General features: G+C 40.3%; 2 protein-coding genes across 4 annotated transcripts; one reads left to right on the top strand and one right to left on the bottom strand.

Annotated features, from left to right (window-relative positions):
* Nucleotides 1–5,447: 5,447 nt before the first annotated feature.
* Nucleotides 5,448–12,251, top strand: LOC115751492 (phospholipid-transporting ATPase 1). The gene is made up of 7 exons (XM_030689418.2): nt 5,448–7,872; nt 7,982–8,288; nt 8,542–9,250; nt 9,335–9,458; nt 9,565–9,784; nt 10,265–10,723; nt 11,794–12,251. The coding sequence occupies exons 1-7, from the start codon at nt 6,231–6,233 to the stop codon at nt 12,011–12,013; spliced, it is 3,681 nt and encodes a 1,226-aa protein (XP_030545278.1). The 5' UTR covers nt 5,448–6,230; the 3' UTR covers nt 12,014–12,251.
* A 1,584-nt stretch (nt 12,252–13,835) lies between these two features.
* LOC115751568 (chlorophyll(ide) b reductase NOL, chloroplastic) lies at nt 13,836–19,087 on the bottom strand. Of its 3 annotated transcripts, none has more exons than XM_030689495.1 (13): nt 18,695–19,087; nt 18,472–18,540; nt 18,258–18,319; nt 18,058–18,144; nt 17,409–17,476; nt 17,243–17,291; nt 17,072–17,157; nt 16,747–16,804; nt 15,630–15,680; nt 14,814–14,864; nt 14,690–14,731; nt 14,255–14,365; nt 13,836–14,146 (listed from the first exon to the last, which is right to left on the bottom strand). In XM_030689495.1, exons 1-13 carry the CDS (start codon nt 18,951–18,953, stop codon nt 14,099–14,101), a joined length of 1,041 nt encoding a protein of 346 aa, XP_030545355.1. In that variant the 5' UTR covers nt 18,954–19,087; the 3' UTR covers nt 13,836–14,098. The 3 variants fall into 3 exon arrangements, with proteins under 3 accessions (XP_030545355.1, XP_048135473.1, XP_048135474.1); XM_048279516.1 differs by having other exon boundaries at nt 18,264–18,319; XM_048279517.1 differs by lacking the exon at nt 18,472–18,540.
* Nucleotides 19,088–19,270: the final 183 nt, after the last annotated feature.

Genomic DNA, 19,270 nt, shown 5'->3' with positions numbered 1-19,270 from the left:
AGGAAAACAAAAAAGAAAAAAGAAAAAAACACACGCACATATGTTAAAAACATGAATTTTGATTCTCACAACCATGTTTTATGTGTTGGTGCTTCTTATTTTGTTCTTTCCTTGTGATGTGCTCTGCCTTGAACGTGGGCTTTGGCGTGCATCGACGGCAAGAAGAATCAAGGGAGGTATCAATGGAAAGAAAATTGATCGATTAGTATTGTTGAAAATTCAAATTCCAAAGCTTAAGAGTGCGTTTGGTTGAGGGAAAACGCCATGAAAAAGAAAAATGCTTTTCAAAAAATTACTTTTTGAGAAAATAATTAGTTTTTCTATGTTTGGTGATATGTGATTGATAACTTTTTCTGGTGTTTGGATATCATTAGAAAAATGATTTTTTATTACATATTTGGAAAATGATTTAAATTTCATGCTAAAAAAATAAAAATAAATTTTTTTATTTTTATTTATTTTCTTTCTTTTATTTTAATTTTAATTTTTCTTTCTTCCTCTACCATGACCAACCTGCGACCGTAGGCGAGCTCAAGCTCACCGAACGACATCCGTGGCCAGCCGTCGAGGCCTAGTGACTGGCCGAGGAAGAAGAAAAAGACAAAAAGAAGAAAAGAACATAATAACAAAAAAATAAAAATACAAAACATAAAAAGTATAAAACATAAAATGTAAATTTTTAAAAATAAAAAATAAAAAATTAAAGATGAGCTATTTTGTAAAGTGTTTTCACCTATTAGATTTAAGAATTCATTTTTCTTAATTTTATGCACGAATTTTTCATTGACCGGAAAGTTTTTCTTATTGACTAGGTTATTTTCGACAAACAAAACAATCAAAAGTCCGAAAAACCAATTTTCAGATAACACTTTCACTGAAACAATTAAACATATCCTAAGTTTGTTGACGAAGTGAGTCCACAATTATATTAGAGATCTGTTTCTTTCAAGAAAAGTTGTTTTTAGGAAATTATTTTTCGGCTTTCTAGTATTTAAATGATGAAAAACTAATCGACCTAAATCTTTCTTTTCATGACTCAAAACAAGAAGCTTATATTGGGAGAGATCGATTTCCCCTTTTGGCAAGAACCGCCAACCAAACGAAAACAAAAGGATTCCCTTGAAGATGATTTTCATGGAAAATATCTTCTCCATCCTGAAGTTTTCAAGGAAACAATCGCGCGCCAAAAACATATAAATCACTTAAATAAGTGATGTAGGATGCTTAAACACGCCCTTTCGCTTGCAAGTTGGATTATGAACTAACCCATGTGGATTCAACGAGCATGCGAAATGAACGGAACATAATCTGTGGCTTCAATATCGTGTTAGAAAATCCAATTTTGAAAGTTTAAAACTCATAGCCGAGAGATTATCCCACGGGGAAGAGAAGTATAGTTTCCACGGAACCATCGTGTCTTCTAACGACAGAAAAGTTGCAATTCGGGCAGTAACGTGGCTGAGAATCAAAGAAACACTGGACAACATCATATGGATTCGGGGCAACGTTAGGAGTCGGGTAGAAAAGACGGATGCATGGTGGGCGGAGACGAGAACTCCATTTTTATTTGGGTACGTCTTTTATTTATTTTATTTTATTTTCATTCTATGTATAAGTTGGAGAAAATAATAACACGTTTATGTATTAGAATTGACGGACTCTGACGGTACAACGTGTTATTTCTTTTTGTGTAGGAGTGGATGGAAGAATTCAAGATTATGGACGGCTATGACCCAGCCAAACTCCGCTAGGGTCGTGGCCGTTGCGTTTGGCTTTTTCTTTTCTTTGTTTTTCCATCCGGGGCTTAACTTTATGGAAAAGCGCAGAGATTGGGGCAAAACACTTTGGACGCGCACGTCGCGTCGCGCGACCACATTCACATGTCATGATCGATCGCTTTGGTTTCAATTCGATCCGCTTTGAAACCGTCGAGACGAAATCGCTCTGATTTCTCACCAGCTAATCGAGCAAATTCCTCTGCTAGGGGAGGAGTGTTTTTCACGAAGTTAGTCTTTTGATATCCGTGGGATTTAGTGACATCTCTCAATCACCGAGAACCTCGCCCCGAACAAAGGGCAACAAACGTTGACTGGCAACCACTTATCGTTCTTCGACACTAGCAATTTCTCGCGTTGAGAACTAAAATAACGTTTATTCGCATCATTGAATCCGAAAAAGAATATCAATTTTTTTTTTATTTTTTATTTATCAGGTCCATCACCAGTGCAAGGAATTATTTACATGCTCATCGACGCCTATACATAGAAGTAGCTAATGAAAAGAGAAGTGTCCCATTCCCAGTTGTTGCATCCTCCCCTAAGCCCTAATTTGTCTATTTCCCCGCCTCCGCCGTCGTCCTTTTCTTATCCTATACTTGCGTATCGACATACGAAACACCTCTAATAATTCACGATTCGACAGCCTATTAGTCGCAAAATTCGGCGATTTTTTCGCCTTTCCCGACATTTTACTTCTTGCTCGGGCTCCATTTATTTCTCGAAAAATAATATTTTTCTGAAAATAGTTATCAGCGTAGAGATATGCAATTAATAATCTCGCCCCTCTAAAATCACCATGTCTTTGCAATGCGGGACTTCGGCTCTTCCCTTTTGAATAAAATATCAAACGTGTTCTTTTTCAATGTCGAGGGCAAAAAAAACAAAAAAAAATTAAAGCGGGAAAATCGCATGCGTGGAGTCAAGGTCAGCCGCCATCTAGAGAACCTGTATTTCGGGATTAAGAAGACGTGGGGAGTGGGTCGCGATTGACCATTCTTTAATGACATGACACGTAATTCCAAAATTCAATCAAATCTTTGGACATCCTCCTCATTGAGAATTGGTGAAAGGATGACGCGCTTTCTAGAACCCATTCTTTTAGATTTGGCGTGGGACGAACGAGAAAAGAATTGCGTAATTAACAAGTGCCCCAGTTTAAAAAAATAAATAAATAAATCCCAGTCACCTTGTCACCTCAATGACAAATCCATTTTGAAAAAAAAAAATATAAAAAAATTTAAAAAAAAACGTGTCAATTAATTTTATTTTTTTTAATTTTTGGTTAACATGAGGAGGTCATTGCATAGCTAATCCACGTTGAGGGTTTCAACTCATTCGCGGCTTACCGTAATTATACGCGCTTTATGTACAGAAAAATTGATTATATAACGGTCTCCTTAGCTGATTGTTATGCTAATAGCCTGTTTTGGATCACAAAAAAATAAAAATAATAATGAATTGAAATTTATCGTCGAGTTTGCTCTTTTAAGATTTTGCGGCTCGTTTACCTACCGTTATTTTCACCCGTCACCCACGGACCGTTGCGCTAGCAAAGTCCATTTAAGTATCGTATGTGTGTGTATATTTTTCTTTGGACTATGTCATTCACCATATTTTTTGTTTGGATAACTATGACAGTAGGCCCTATTTTGCCTAGCTGTAAATAAATACATGAATAAGGAGGGTGTCGGCCCGACGTAGGGCAATTATTGAATAAATGTTAGGTATTATTAGGACTCGATACTAGCTCTAGAATCAATATTCCGTTCTTCTTTTTTCAGAATTTACAGAAAAATCAAGGTCCGAAACCGTGTTACCCAAAAAAGGCGAAATTACATGAGGAAGTTGGACGAACTCCTAAGTAGTTTTGTTTTTGCACCTTTAGATTGTGAGCGACACTTGTATTAATGGGAAGGATTCCTTGGACCTTGTCTAAAATAAAGGTACGGAGATTATCGAGCAAGAGGAACCTTCCTACACAATAAAATTCGGAATTCGGAATTCAAATTAAATTATACTTAGTTTCGAGGGTTATTACCCTTAAAAATTTCCGAGCTGATATTCTCATGACGTATATTTTCATCTTACAAAAGATTTCAAACCGATGGCCTTATGACGCGTTTGCCCTAATTTAATTTTCGTCTTACGAGAAAAAATCAAATCGATAGTACTTAATCCAAATTTGCCATTTTTTTTTTATCATTTTTGTCGATATCCCGTTAAAATGATATTTTATTTGCTAAAATGTTTATTTCGATATTAGTTATAGTCCCACTAGGCTCGTTCTCCGTAACTCACTGTCGTTTTGTGCATGGGGCGCGTCAAGTAGAAAATCTTAGCAAAAAATGACAAACGCAATTTCAATCTAACACTCAAGCTTGACGGTTCGTTCAACCATATGCAAAACATGATCCACAGTTCCCGTCTCTTACCAAAGGGGAAAAAGAAGAAAAATTCTTATCTGTTATTGAGCTCTCCAGATCTTTGAAATTCTGTTAGATGCATTAGAATGCTTTCATAATTCCCTTTTCTAATTTTGAGTTATTATAATGCTACAAATCTCAAATTGACGCGCACGCGTCACATTTACTCTCAATTGATATTCACCTCATAGAAAATTCCAAACCAAAACAATTCGAGCTGCATTTGAAAGAAATTTAAGGCGTAATTAGGGATTTTTAGCATATTCCCGTAAACTTGAAGGAGCTCTTAAGGGGAGAATTAGCACGTTTTAGCATATTTCTCAGCCTCACTCCGTGTTTTCCAGATCTGATTTTCCGGAACGGCGCCGTTTACGAGGCCCATTATATTGGATTTCCATACTGAATTCACGTCACATGCTGATCGCCCGAGTTGTTTGGCGAGCTTGTTATTATGTGAGTAATTTAACATGGATGTTAGAGAATCAATTTGACGTAAATGGAGCACGAAAGTATCGGAAGGTGATTTTTGACGACATTAACTTTTTTTTTTTTTCCCGTGACGCAATGTTATAAGCGGACCAGACTTTGCAAATTTTATTTTTCTCGGAGAGGGTTGATGCTTTAGTAACTTTCCACACTGCCGAGAAAAGAAGAGATTTTTCTTTTCTTTTCTGCCGAGAAAAGGACAGACAAAGGAAACCAAAGAGAGGCGAAATCAGCAGCCACGAACATGAAAGAGGTGGTTGTCGCCGTCGCCGTCGCCATTATTAGCGAGCGAGAGAGAGAGAGAGAGAGAACCAGATCGAACGCGGAATCAGAATCATCAGAAGAAGGAGAGGAGTAAAGTAACCAAATTTTCGCACGGCTTTTGAATTTTCGAAAGCGCGAGGTGGCTAAAAATCAGGCCTTGTTCTGTGTCCCCGAATCACCATCGACTGCCGACAAGGTCGATTCTTGATTTTGTCTTTTATGTTTTATGTTTTTTTTTTGCTTTTTTTTTAAAACGAGGAAAATGGACAAGAAAGAGGATGGAAAGCAGCTCCCCCCTCACTTCTCTCTCACCTCCAATTCGTCAAAGAGGAGGAAGAAGAAACTGAAAAAACCCCGAGAGTAGAAATTTGAAGGAATCGTCCTCGTCTCTCGGTTCCGGTCAAATTGAGCCACCTCCTCCGCCATTTGAATAAACCCCCCCTCCTGATCCTGTCGCTTGCCCGCCGGTCCATTCTTCTGGAAGGATTTCCTTTCTCTCTCTTCCTTCTAGAAGATGACTTTTCGACGCCCCTTGTGTGGAAAAAAAGGGGAGAGACTCTTTTGTTCCGATTAATGTTATGTTTTTTTTTTTTTCTTGCCCCCTCCTCTCTCGTTGGTGCAAGGTGTGATCTTTTTCTGATTAAATTGATGGGGTTGTTGTTGTTGTTGTTGTTGTCGCCACCCCATGACGACACTTCCTCAAGTCTTGCAATCCTCGGCCCGCCACCCCCAATCCTCTTCGAGAATGCAATCCAAGTTTGACTTTCTCGACATTTCGCTCCGTCTTACCATCCCCCCCACCACTGAAAAAACACACGCATTTTGAACCACCATCTGTCTGAATAAGAGGGAAGCTTGAGGCCCATCCCTGGGTTCGTCGTCGACTTTACTTCTCTCCCTCTCTCTCTCTCTCTCTCTCTCTATCTCTCTCATACCTTTTTGCACGAGCAACTTGCTGCGACAAGAGCCAGAACGAGAGCAACGATTGCCCATCAAGAGAAAGGTGTGTTCTTTCCTTTAGAATTCGCCTCTCTTGCCAAGTTTGCTTGGTCAATGCTGCTGCTGCAGCTGCTGCTGTTGTAATTTCGAGTGGTTGGCTTGTTTTCTTCATTCTGGTTCTGCTTCTGCCGCTGCCGCTGCCGCTGCCGCCGCCGCCGTTGTCCTCGTTGTGGTTGTTGTGAAGTAATTTTCGATTTCTTGATCGGACGAATCTGGATGGTGCTCTTGGCATGAATTTATTGAGGGTTGACTTCCTAGTGTTGCCTCTGGTCTGGGGATCATGTCCACAGGCCGCCCTCTTCTGATCCCGTCCCCGAGAACGCCTAATACCCCACAAACCCCTTCCATACCCACCTACGCCGATCTTGCAAAACGCAGCTCTGGTGATTTGAAACCCGTCTCTACCATGGAGTCCAATATCGCCATTGACAACACCTCTAGTATTGAGTCCAATTACAACTCGTCATCCAGGCGGAGCATTTCCTCGCACCAGTCGAGGATGTCCGGTACAAACTCTGTCAAGGAAGTGATTTTGGCGGATTTAGGATCCAAGCGAGTGCGGCATGGGTCGCGTGGCACGGATTCGGAGTTTATGAGCATGTCCCAGAAAGAAATTAATGATGACGACGCGAGGTTGGTTTACATAAACGATCCCGACAGGACGAACGAGAAGCATAAGTTCACCGGGAACTCGATTCGCACTTCCAAGTATTCATTTATCACTTTCTTGCCTAGAAATTTGTTTGAACAGTTCCATAGAGTTGCATACATTTATTTCTTAGTGATAGCCATACTCAATCAGCTTCCCCAGCTGGCGGTTTTCGGCCGTGGAGCCTCCATAATGCCATTGGCATTTGTGTTGCTAGTTACAGCAATTAAAGATGCATGTGAGGATTGGAGGCGGCACCGCGCGGATAGGATAGAGAACAACCGACTGGCGTGGGTATTTATGAATGGTCAGTTTCAACGGAAGAAATGGAAGGATATTCGGGTTGGAGAAATCATCAAAATTCAGGCAAATGACACTCTTCCATGTGATATGGTACTGCTTTCGACCAGTGACCCAACTGGGGTTGCTTATGTGCAGACTATTAATTTGGATGGGGAGTCGAATTTGAAAACCCGATATGCAAAGCAAGAGACACTCTCTAAGGTGCCTGAGAAAGAGAAGATTAGTGGTTTGATCAAGTGTGAGAAACCCAATAGGAACATTTATGGTTTTCAGGCAAATATGGAAGTTGATGGGAAAAGGCTTTCCCTTGGACCTTCCAATATTATTCTTCGTGGTTGTGAGCTTAAGAACACTGCCTGGGCGCTTGGAGTTGTAGCATATGCTGGACGGGAGACCAAAGCTATGCTCAACAATGCTGGAGCCCCTTCAAAAAGGAGTAGCCTTGAGACTCGTATGAACTTGGAAATCATCATACTTTCCCTTTTCCTATTTGCTTTGTGCACAGTTGTTTCTTTCCTTGCTGCCGTTTGGTTGAAGCGCCACAAGGATGAGCTAAACATCATTCCATTTTACCGGAAAAAGGACTACTCTGAGCCTACTCCTGACCATGACGATTATAAGTACTATGGCTGGGGACTGGAAATATTTTTCACATTCCTCATGGCTGTTATTGTCTTCCAAATAATGATTCCCATATCATTATACATCTCTATGGAACTTGTTCGAGTTGGTCAGTCTTACTTCATGATTCAAGATACCAACATGTATGACGAGGCCACAAATTCTAGCTTTCAGTGCAGGGCCTTGAATATAAATGAAGATCTAGGACAGATAAAGTACGTGTTCTCTGACAAAACTGGTACACTGACTGAAAACAAAATGGTGTTTCAATGTGCAAGCATCTGGGGGGTAGATTACGGTGGTGGAAAAGCTAGCTCTCAGAATGACGGGGTTGGAAACCCAGTTGAAGGTAAGACTTTTATATAACGTCCTGTAGTATTTCTGGTGAGGCCTTCTGATTATGCTTTTCTTTATCAACTTGAACCATCATCTTATTCATGATTTCTTATTCCTATCAGTGGACAGGAAGATTCTTAGGCCTAAGATGGCTGTTAAAGTTCACCCTCAGCTTTTGGAACTAGCAAAGAGTGGAAAAGATTCGCCCGAAGGCAAACATGTTCATGATTTCTTCCTTGCGTTGGCTTCATGCAACACATTAGTTCCTTTTCTCGTTGATACTTCTGATCCTTTTGTCAAGTTGATTGACTACCAAGGCGAGTCTCCAGATGAGCAAGCATTGGCTTATGCCGCTGCTGCCTATGGATTCACACTCATAGAGAGAACTTCTGGTCATATAGTGATTGATATTCAAGGAGAAAGGCAAAGGTAAATTCAACTGTTTGTTTATTTCCTTATGTAACCGCTTTTTTCATTTTAAGCAATTTGGAGACTTGTTCGGTTCTTTTCAATTGTTCTTGGGGGGGGTTGTCTTTGTTGCTGGAGCCTGGACTGTGGATTTCCGCGCTCGCATGAGGGCTGGGTGTTTTAGTAGTTGATGTATTTTATCCATGGAATGTGACATAAAATTGAACTGTTCTAATTCTTCCTTTTGTCCAATGCACCCTAATGGGCAGTGCAGGTTTGATGTCTTGGGTCTGCATGAGTTTGATAGTGACAGGAAAAGGATGTCCGTCATCTTGGGATTCCCTGACAAGACAGTGAAGGTGTTTGTCAAAGGTGCTGATTCATCCATGTTTAGTGTGATAGATAGATCACTCGAGAAGAATGTGATACATGCAACTGAGCAGCACCTTCACGCTTATTCCTCTGTGGGTTTGAGAACGCTTGTGGTCGGCATGCGAGAACTAAGCTCTTCAGAATTTGAGCAGTGGCATTCTGCCTTCGAGGCAGCAAGTGCTGCTTTAATGGGTAGGGCTGCTTTGCTTCGGAAAGTTGCAAGCAATGTGGAAAACCATCTCTGCATATTGGGCGCCTCTGCAATTGAAGATAAGCTGCAACAAGGGGTGCCAGAAGCCATTGAGTCCCTGAGAATGGCAGCGATTAAGGTTTGGGTATTGACTGGTGACAAGCAAGAAACCGCCATGTCGATTGGCTACTCCTCAAAGCTCCTAACTAGCCAGATGACCCAGATAATAATAAACAGCAGCTCCAAACAGTCGTGTAAAAAGAGCTTGGAAGATGGCATTTTGATGTCCAGTAGGCTCACAACTCAGTCCAGCTTCACGAATAACACTGTAGGAAGTTCCGGAGCTGCTGTAACTTCGCTGGCCTTGATTATTGATGGTACAAGTCTTGTATATGTTCTTGATAGCGAGCTTGAAGAGCAGGTAATCATTTGTAAAATCTGTCCACTTTTTAATTCCTAAATCACTCTCTATCTGCTAATATTGCTCATTGATGTGTTGCTGCAGCTATTCAAGCTAGCCAGTAAATGTGCTGTTGTATTGTGTTGTCGTGTGGCTCCTCTGCAGAAGGCTGGTATTGTTGCCCTGGTGAAGAAAAGGACTTCAGACCTGACTCTTGCTATTGGAGATGGTATTTATTTTTGCTTTTGAAATGAACGACAGAGATTAAAAGTGTGATAAGCAAGTTATTCTGGATCTTTTTTCATGGATTAATCTTTTCACTGGATAAATGGCAGGCGCCAACGATGTTTCCATGATCCAAATGGCTGACGTGGGAGTTGGAATTACCGGGCAAGAGGGCAGGCAAGCTGTGATGGCATCAGATTTTTCAATGGGACAATTCAGATTTTTAGTCCCCCTGTTACTAGTCCATGGGCATTGGAATTACCAAAGGATGGCTTACATGATATTGTACAACTTTTACAGAAATGCGGTGTTTGTTTTTGTTCTATTTTGGTGAGTATTAATCTGCTGGACTGCTCCATACTGCTGCATTCTACATGTAGGGACAGCAAAGCGCGTGCTTGCACTCTGTATGTACTTATATTGATGTATGCTAGCATCTGCGTTATCCTCTATTCAAATAACTGAGTTTTTCATCTGCTTCCTGTAGGTTAACAAGCTAGTTGCCTGTGCTTTAGAACATGTTGTAAAATTGATTCACCCAGTAAATATTCATAACATGGATAAATTTCGTAACGTTCATAGTTGTAAATTGGCAAGTCATGTGATCAGATGGCAATGTAGGTGAACTCCTGAACTTCCCACTTAGAAGCTACAAGAAGGTCATTGAATTTGTGCTCTATAAATGGTCCTTTTAATTGTTCTTGCCCATTATTGGGGTATTTTGTTTTTCCTCCTTTTAGATTGAGAAGCTTATTATGTATATTTCCAGTTAACTTGGGTAAAATTTCTAAATCCTGTGTACACTTCTAGGTATGTGCTCTTTACTTGCTTCACATTGACAACAGCAGTTACTGAATGGAGCAGCATGTTATATTCTGTCATATACACTTCATTTCCTACAATATTTGTCGGAGTTCTTGACAAGGATCTCAGCAGACGGACTCTTCTCAAGTTTCCTCAACTGTATGGGGCAGGGCAGAGACAAGAGAGCTACAGTTCAAAATTGTTTTGGTTAATTATGATGGATACGATATGGCAAAGTGTAGCCATCTTCTTCATACCTCTGTTTGCATACTGGAGGAGCACTATCGATATATCCGGCCTCGGAGATCTGTGGACAATAGCATCAGTTGTGGTGGTCAATTTACACTTGGCCATGGATGTCATTCGGTGGACATGGATTACTCATGCAGCCATTTGGGGGTCAATTTTGGCTACGGGCATTTGTGTTATCATCATTGATGCATTACCATTTTTATTCGGTTACTGGTATGTCCTCCTGTCTTTGCTTTATTCCCACCATGCATATGCATACGCACTCTCTCGCCCTTTCAAGAACACAGTGATGCACATGCTTTATGGTTTGGTAGTAGCTGATATTTCCTAATTATTTTGCCTTTATTGGTTGGCCAAATAGCAAAAATGCAGTGAGACACATTTATCTGCAATTTTTTGCCCATACTGGGGCCATGGTTAACTTGCGGCCCTTGATTATTTGCCTGCTTTCTTCTTCAATCAGAGAGGGATCTTAGCCTACCGGACATCTCCTGGAAAACCCTTTTCGTTCTGCGTAGCCCCTTGTGCTATAGGGTCATGTTACCAGCTAAGAATAGCTCTGATTTCCAAAAGGGAATAAGTTAATAAAAAGATTCGCTCTTTCTCTTACACAATATGGTGATTTAAGTAGAAGAGTTACGGTTTCATGTTCTATTTCACTCTCCAATGGGCATTCCTTACTCAACTAAGGGAAAACCATGGGAAAGATAATTTGGCAAAGACTTAGTGTCCATAGTTAATTGATAGTTATATTACTATTCTCTTGGTTAATTTGGAACCCAACCTATGCAAGGTGCTGGTCTCAATCTCGCTTGGTGGTGCCTTTTGTCACTTAACCGTGGCCAAGAAAGTGGTACCTTCATGGTGTACCCATCTCTTGATTGTTTGAATGAAAAGTCATGAATAGACCAATGTAGTCAACTAAGAAATACGCAGGATACCCATATGTTTGGACCTTGATCATGCTTTGGTAATGTAATTCTTACCTGTTTTTCAGTTGATTGTTGTCTTAAGTAACTGATCTGCTATTACTTGCTTAGGCGGAAAATGAAATTAAGGTGGTTTTCAGCATTTTTCTGATGCTATATACTAACTACTAAGCAGACAGCCAGACATCATGTTTAAAGATTTGGGAATTGTTTTGACTCTTAATGAATAGAGGGAAACCAAAATGATGCTCTCACTGTTTCATGCCTCCGAAATGATTGAAGCTGCACTTTCAATCTCAAATAGAGAGTCGACCTATTTTTTTCCTAATGTTTTATGTCTATTTATATCGACAGGGCCATCTTCCATATTGGTAAAACAGCAGAGTTCTGGTTATGCTTGCTCATCATTGTCGTGGCAGCACTAGTTCCCCGGTTTGTTGCAAAAATTATCTATCAGCACTTTAGCCCTTGTGATATTCGAGTAGCAAGAGAGGCTGAGAAGTTTGGGAATTTTCGGGAGCTGGAACGTATGGAAATGGAAATGAATCTTATGGCGGAACCTCAACGGAGATGACAAGGTGTTTTTTTTTTTTGTAAGATATCACATTCTTTTGGCATCTTTAGGACATATATACTAGATGCCAGTTTCTTGTTGTTTTGCTATCCAAAGGATAGTGTGTGAATACTAATTAGATTCAAAAGTTTTGGTTTGTGTATCTTGTAAGTTCATTGAATGTATGTTATGTACTGTGATGAATAGTCTTGAATGTACCAGTAAATGAAAGATGAGGAGAGTTTCATCATATCGACCATACCAGTTTATCTATGTTTGATGCGGTATCAAGAATTGGGTAATTCAAAGCTGCCGTGTATCTGCTCTGAAAATGAAAGTCGATAAGGGCAGCGTGTGTGCAGGCTATTTCGATTGTGGAAAGTCAATAACTGATTCATTTAGTGAGCTCCAGGGATGAAGGTATGAGGAGTTGCTAGTTACAACCTCAAGCACTTACCATGACATTCATTCTAAGGTATGCTGCACATTGTTGCTCTGTCTGTGTAAAGTGAAATGCTTCTTTGAGCCTGGTGGGGAAGAGCAGTTCAATCAACCATTAAATTCCACTATGGTACCCCTGACTTCACATTTATGTCTAAATGGTGGGTGAAGAAGATAAGTACTAGTTAATGCCAGTGTTTCTGAAAGTTGCATTGCAATGGGACCATTTGGTTTCCCTGCACAGCTTTCACTGAGGATCAACTATGTTTTCTTCTTCCAGTGATGGTAATGAGTATGTGTCAGGGTGCACTTTCTTCTTCAGGTACTGCAGATCCCGGGAAATGAACCATTTTGGCTGTTCTGCCAATTCAACAGCTTCCTCCAATGGCACTCTTGGGAAGAGAGAAGAAAAGAGAAATGGGGTTTACCTTTTTCTTTCCCGTTCTTTAAAATCTGTGTCAAATTGAATTGCACTCTACTTGTCTGTGTACCTCCACCTCTGCTATGAGTGAGCAGTAATATGGACTAAAAGGGAGCATTAATGAGAGAGTGACCCGATGTAACAGTAAATAAGCTACATGAAGTGATGGCTTTCACCTAAAGAGGGACATTATCAGCAATGCCATACCTGTATTATTAAACTTCACTTGAAAATATGACAATTTCATAGATTGTTATACAATAAGTAGACCCGTCAAAATATGTCATAAATCTATATGTGATGGGTTGAGTTACTATATGGATTAATTATATTCAATAAATTGGTTATCAACGAATTTAAACTTAATACGAGTGTTAAATGAATCGTAAACAAGTTTACAATTTACTTAAACCCAACTAACACTCTTTCTTTACTCTCTCTCACCCTCACACGATCCCGTGCTCACTCGCTCCGTACTCTCACCTCAATTTGAGCATGAGTTTCTTAGATTAGATTAAATATGAAAGTGATTTAGAAATATTGATTAGGTCGAGTACATGTTACTAAATTTGAATTGCAATAAACGGATCACAAGCTGGATAAATAAATCTATTTGAATCGATGGCTCGACACAAACCTGACCTAACCACCAGTTTGACGGGTCAAACAACAAGTGAAGTCTCATGAGCAGTTTAGCCGGATTCCTTTTATGATGATAATAACGAAATAGAAGCCATTAATTTTTTATCATTGATTTTCCAATCCACCAAGTTTGATTTATGAAACAAAGCATTAATTGTTGGTTTGAGAGAAGTAACAACCAAATGAAATGTGCAATTCCTTCAATATCCACAACAATTGAGCATCGATGGTTTGATGAAGATTTGAGACAAATAGTCGAGCATCAGTGTGTCCTAACTAAAATCTGATCGAGATTAAGGTTACAAATCGGATCTAATTCGTGATGGGAAGAGAAAAAGCTTTTCCAAGAAAGAAGTAAGCCCACCTATGTTTTTGCATGCTAATAATGCTCCAGAAAATAAAACAAACAAATGGAACTCAGAATTCACTATCCGGAGCACTCGAAAAGAGAAACGGGAATTCTATGAGCTCAATCTACATATACTATTCAAGCAAACAGATCTCCATTGAAGAATGAAACAAGCAACAACCAAAATGAATTTACAAACAAATCTTGAATTTTACTTCAGGAGATCAATGGCAGATTCTGCCTCAGATGCTCTTCAATCTTCGACGACGTATCTATTTCTTCGAGCACCAAAAGCAATTCTCTGACAGAAGGAAAGAACAACTATGTCAACCAACACTTTAAAGGTGTATGTAATGTGAAATATAACCAAGCTATGAAACGGACATAGAGAGGGCCATGGTTACTGAACTGAGAATATCTGGGTGTACGCTTTGATCCCCGTAAGAAACCGGATGTAAGTGGGTTTCTGTGTTCCGTTGGTCGGAACTGATCTGATACTTGGAACAAGATACTTGGCAACCTGCATTATCCCAGAGCATCAACCAGTAAGTTTAAAGAATCGTAAGTGGAAAAAGAACAAACGTAGAATAGACAAACGAGGGCAAGAAAAGTCTTAAACAGAAAGTAATCAAGTGTGTATATATATTCTCTCAAGCTTTTCAGTCATGTACATCATGTCGTGTCCACTTACCAAAGAGTTGATTATTTTACAGCTAGCTATCTGCATCACCTTTTACTTAGCATGATCTTCCCAAGTATTTACTGTTCATATTCACTAAAGCTACACGCTCTACCGATCAATTCAAAGTACAGTTTTAGTCCAGGTCGATGAATAAGATGCTACCACTTCAGCTGGTTCTGCCAGGACATTGATAAAGAATTTCGCCTGCAATAAGCAAGATATTACTTTCTGGTCCAATAACTGAAAGAAAAAAGACATCCCACAAACTGTATGACATTCTGAAAACCTGGTTTGTGGTGGCGCCACACATGAGAAGGTCAGTTGTGACCATTCCTGGCTGCAACAGTTCGTTAAGAGGTAATAGTTAGTACTTGCTCGAGATCATCCTAGATAAGACATATCCAAATGGGAGTAATAATTAGTACTTGCTTGAGATCATCCCAGATAAGATATATCCAAATAGGAGTAAGTTTCATCATTTCTCAAGAGAAATGTGCATAAAATGTCCGACTAAATTTCAACTTCAATAGGCAGAAATCATTGCAGAAAGTCGAACGAGTGGTGTCTATCTGCTAAAGCATATCTGTAAGTATGTTGTATTGTGGGAGATACGAAGCTTTATGGGGCCCGTTATGGACCTTGAAAGTTTCAACTGCACTCAAGGCATGACTTTCCTCTTGAGGCATTTTGTGCCTAATGAGTTCCACTATGCTAGCGAGCCTCTTCAGATCCTAAAAGCATGCATAAGCATGTAGAGAAAGGAGAAGCAATTGATTGTACTGAATGCTTCAGATAACTTTCAAAAGTGACCTTACAGGTGAAATTTCTTTCTGCAGTTTCCAATCAAAATTAACAGCCGATAAACATAACCATTGTTGTATCAGCATACATATGGGATGCAAAGAAGCAAGCATCTAGAGGACAATGACTTGGACAAAAGAGTGCGCAAGTGTTTAATCCTCAGGTCATTTACTTGCCGATGTAGAGGTGGAAGCTCTAATAGTCTAAAGATATATCTTTCATGGAAATCAACCAAACTTTGTCTCTTGTACAAAGGTTTAGATGCACAAATGAAAAAACAAAGAAGATAAGACCAACGCACCGACAAATTATGGACTAAAACATTTTTCACATCTTGCATCTGCAGCTCTGCCTGCAAAAGGAATCAAAGGCTTCTGAACCTGTCAGTCTGATACATAGGTCTTTAGAAAAACAAGACAAACAGAACACATTTCTGAAAGTCGTCTTTGTAATTCATAGTGTTTAAACATATGAAAGCAGATCCGGAATAGGAAAACTAGATGGAAGGAAGCAGAAGCATAAAAATGAAACATGTTCCCTCTTCTTTCATAAAATTCTGTCAGGAGTTATGAGAAACATATGAATGCAATTTGAGCCCCAAAGACATTTATTTGACAGTGAGTAATCAAAAGACATTTCAGGTGGCAGCATTCCACCATCAACATTATTAAAATTGGCATCAAGACCTGATGACATTTCTTTTGTATGAAGACATAGATACTAGCCGGGGTTCACCACCTCACAGAAATAACTTCTAATCACTATTCAAAGTAAGTCAAAAAGCAACACACACAATTTGTAGTGTCAAACAGAGAGCTGCCTGTTACCCAACCAAGTTCAAGCACACGCGCGCGCGCGCACACACCATTTGTAGTGTCAAACAGAGAGCTGCCTGTTACCCAACCAAGTTCAAGCATGCGCGCGCGCGCACCCGCGCTATTTGTAGTGTCAAACAGAGAGCTGCCTGTTACCCAACCAAGTTCAAGCGCGCGCGCGCACACACACACTATTTGTAGTGTCAAACAGAGAGCTGCCTGTTACCCAACCAAGTTCAAGCTCATCCTATATTGACTGATGGCCTATGTCTAATCGTTCTCAGTAATAAATTTGTCATTGATAAGTGTGCAAGGCATTTGCATATCGATGCATATTAAAGGTTTTATTACACAATTTTTACAAGTTTTGGATTAGTTTTTAGCAGTAAGACTGCCATACTCTGCCAGTATAAAGCAATACTGGTTCTTTAACTGAGAACAAAAAAACTTCCCAAGAGAACCTTAACCGCAGGAGAAATACTGCTAGAATTTGGTGACAAGCAAATGAATCATGTAATAGGTCCCATAAAAACGAGAAGTAAATGGAGAATTAGTCATATACCTTGTCATAACAAATATCACTATGAAACAAGAAAATGATACCTGTAATGATTTTGTTAAATGCACCACACTGCGCTTAGTGGCCCCATATGCAGCAAACCTACATCCAAGATGTAAACAAGTACCATCACCAAGCAAGATGACTCCAAAAAGCTACTGTCAACAGGAACAAATTCCGGGAGCATAAAGGACAGGAGATGACAAAATCTATCATGCATCAAGGAGCATAATTGCTATTTAAATTCAGTAAAATAAAGAGAGATCTTCAGCAAATTATTAACACAAAAAAATCAGAAAGTGGAGATCTTAAATGGATAGTCCACATGCAGGTTTTTATGATACTTAAAAGCAAAAACATCATACTTACCTGGGAGTTGGTCTTCCATCTGCACCAGCTCCATCCATGTTGAAAATATGACCCCCTCTAGGCTGGCTCAGCATCATCTTAATTGCCTAGAAAACAAACTAGCATTAGATGTTAGTCAAATAAGAACAGCAAGAGAAAAATAAAATGAACTTATAGATTCACATATATTACCTCACGACAGCAAAGCATCAACCCAAGAGAATTTGTTGTAACTACTTCTCTGCAGAAAGATGTCACATACTGGATAAATAAATGACAAAAGCTGAATGAATCAGACGGGACAATATGGTCAGGAATGATGCCACAGGAAGAAGCAGAGAGGGGACAGAATGCTCACAAAAGATCTTCATCTGAAGATTCTGCTAGTGCTTTGTAGCTATACGCATTTGATCCAGCATTGTTGATCTGCATTATTCCCAAAGACGGTAAGATGGTGACTGAAAAAAGATTTCTGAAAAACAATCAACCACAGATGCGTAAGAGCAAGGGATCAAATCATTGTTGGGGACAAGATAAATAAGAATTATAGGAGTTAGATGTATTGCTATTCCAGATGTAAGTATAGTGCATAAAAAGTCTCCACTAAAATAAAAAGTATTGTCAGTACCATCTTGCACTTCGGCTAGCAAAATATTATTCCTAACGAAAACCAATTCATGATATTTATTGATCAACCTCTTACTTACTAAAACTACATTCAGTTGAAGTAGCAGAGGCAATCACCAAACTCATGTCAATCCATAGGAAAGATGGGTCCTCAATCAACTACACTTTTTCTTGGACTAATTGACAATACAAATAGAAATCTCTTCTCGAGAGTGAGGTCCATCTGTTCTTGAGTCAGGAATACAGAAAGATCCTCGAGCTGCTTCATGGCATGAGAGAATAGAGGAAACCACTTTTACCCATTCTTCCCTGTTCTACCTTTCATCCACCATTGCAAAGACGCATACAAAAACACTCAAATTAGAAGGCAGTTTGCATACCCATATGTCGATGTATTTCAGTTTCTCTTGTGCATACCCTACCAAACTCTTCACCTCCTGACCTTCACGGACATCACATTTTGTACCCTAAGTGGAAGAAAAGGACTTTGAGAAGATGTCAAAACGCGCAATGCAAATGGGAAAAATTTGCAACATCCGGTATGTGAGAATATGTGATAAGGAGGTCATGGAGTAGGTACAAACACATGCTGCTCCCCGAATTCTTTTCTAAGGTCCTGAACAGCAGATTCCACTCTCTCCACTGGCAAAAAAAGAAAAAAGATTGAACAACCTTAAAAGCTCGACCCAACATGAATTCCAGAGCGAACGCCCGCCACACCCAAGACATCGCAAACCATGAGATGGTTACAGCAAGGTGAATTTACTATAGGTGCATTAGGAGAAACACTAGACCTGATCTCGAACAGATTAGGACGTTGTCTCCTGCTTTGAGGAACTCCTTGGCCAGCGCATAACCTATCCCTGAACTCGAAAAAGAAAGAAAGAACAGGACAATCCAGAACCAACGTCGCTCGCTGCCACTTCCACTTCAACAGCAAACTTCATGCCCCATGACATAAAAAGCATGCTAAACGAAAGAGGGAGGGAGAGAGAGAGAGAGAGAGAGAGGGCAGACCTTTGGTGGAACCAGTGATGAGGACATTGTAAGGAGGAGTCATGGGCTCTCTGCTATTCGCCGATGATTCCGCCCTCGCCATCGAACCCATGGAGCTGACGCCAGGATGCGCCGAAAGCTCGCGTCTTTGGCGGGAACCAACGGTCGGACGGCGAGTGCTGGGGATGCGAGAGTGAGAGGGAGGAGCGACGGGGAGCTCGCGCCGGGCTGCGAGGGAGGGAAGCGGAGGGGCGAAGAGGAGAGTACCAGCGGTCGCCATTGAAGAAGACCAGCAGGTCCAAAAACTCGCGGACTGAGCAGATGAGAATGAGTTGCAAATGGATGACGAACTCAGCTCAGTGGACTGAGATTGAGATAAAGCAGGGGAAGCTCGCTCCAGACGGAAATGGGATTAGTCTTGACGTCCTCGTATGTTCCATCGGTCGTTGAAAATTTCTTCTTTAACGGCCCCGAGTATAACAATTCGTGGGCACTCAAGTTAGTTTTACACTCTCTCTCAACCTGAGCGATCTAAATCACAGTCGAACAAACAGTCCGTCGGTCACACGGACAAGCCACGGGCGGCCTCAGCCAATC

This window comes from Rhodamnia argentea, chromosome 5 (assembly GCF_020921035.1).
Source record: "Rhodamnia argentea isolate NSW1041297 chromosome 5, ASM2092103v1, whole genome shotgun sequence".
In the NCBI taxonomy this organism is placed as follows: domain Eukaryota; kingdom Viridiplantae; phylum Streptophyta; class Magnoliopsida; order Myrtales; family Myrtaceae; genus Rhodamnia; species Rhodamnia argentea.
The sequence above is the reverse complement of the archived record's forward strand: the minus strand, read 5'-3'. Positions and strand labels throughout refer to the sequence as shown.

What these genes read in the sequence shown, in the direction of transcription:
- LOC115751492 (XM_030689418.2), top strand. Translation starts at nt 6,231, where the DNA reads ATGTCCACAGGCCGCCCTCTTCTGATCCCGTCCCCGAGAACGCCTAAT. An exon ending in GGTTGGAAACCCAGTTGAAG is followed by an intron (nt 7,873 to 7,981) that starts GTAAGACTTTTA and finishes TATTCCTATCAG; the next exon opens with TGGACAGGAAGATTCTTAGG. An exon ending in CCATTTTTATTCGGTTACTG is followed by an intron (nt 10,724 to 11,793) that starts GTATGTCCTCCT and finishes TTATATCGACAG; the next exon opens with GGCCATCTTCCATATTGGTA.
- LOC115751568 (XM_030689495.1), bottom strand. Translation starts at nt 18,953, where the DNA reads ATGGCGACCGCTGGTACTCTCCTCTTCGCCCCTCCGCTTCCCTCCCTC. An exon ending in TGATGCTTTGCTGTCGTGAG is followed by an intron (nt 17,158 to 17,242) that starts GTAATATATGTG and finishes TTTGTTTTCTAG; the next exon opens with GCAATTAAGATGATGCTGAG. An exon ending in ATTTAACAAAATCATTACAG is followed by an intron (nt 15,681 to 16,746) that starts GTATCATTTTCT and finishes TTCCTTTTGCAG; the next exon opens with GCAGAGCTGCAGATGCAAGA.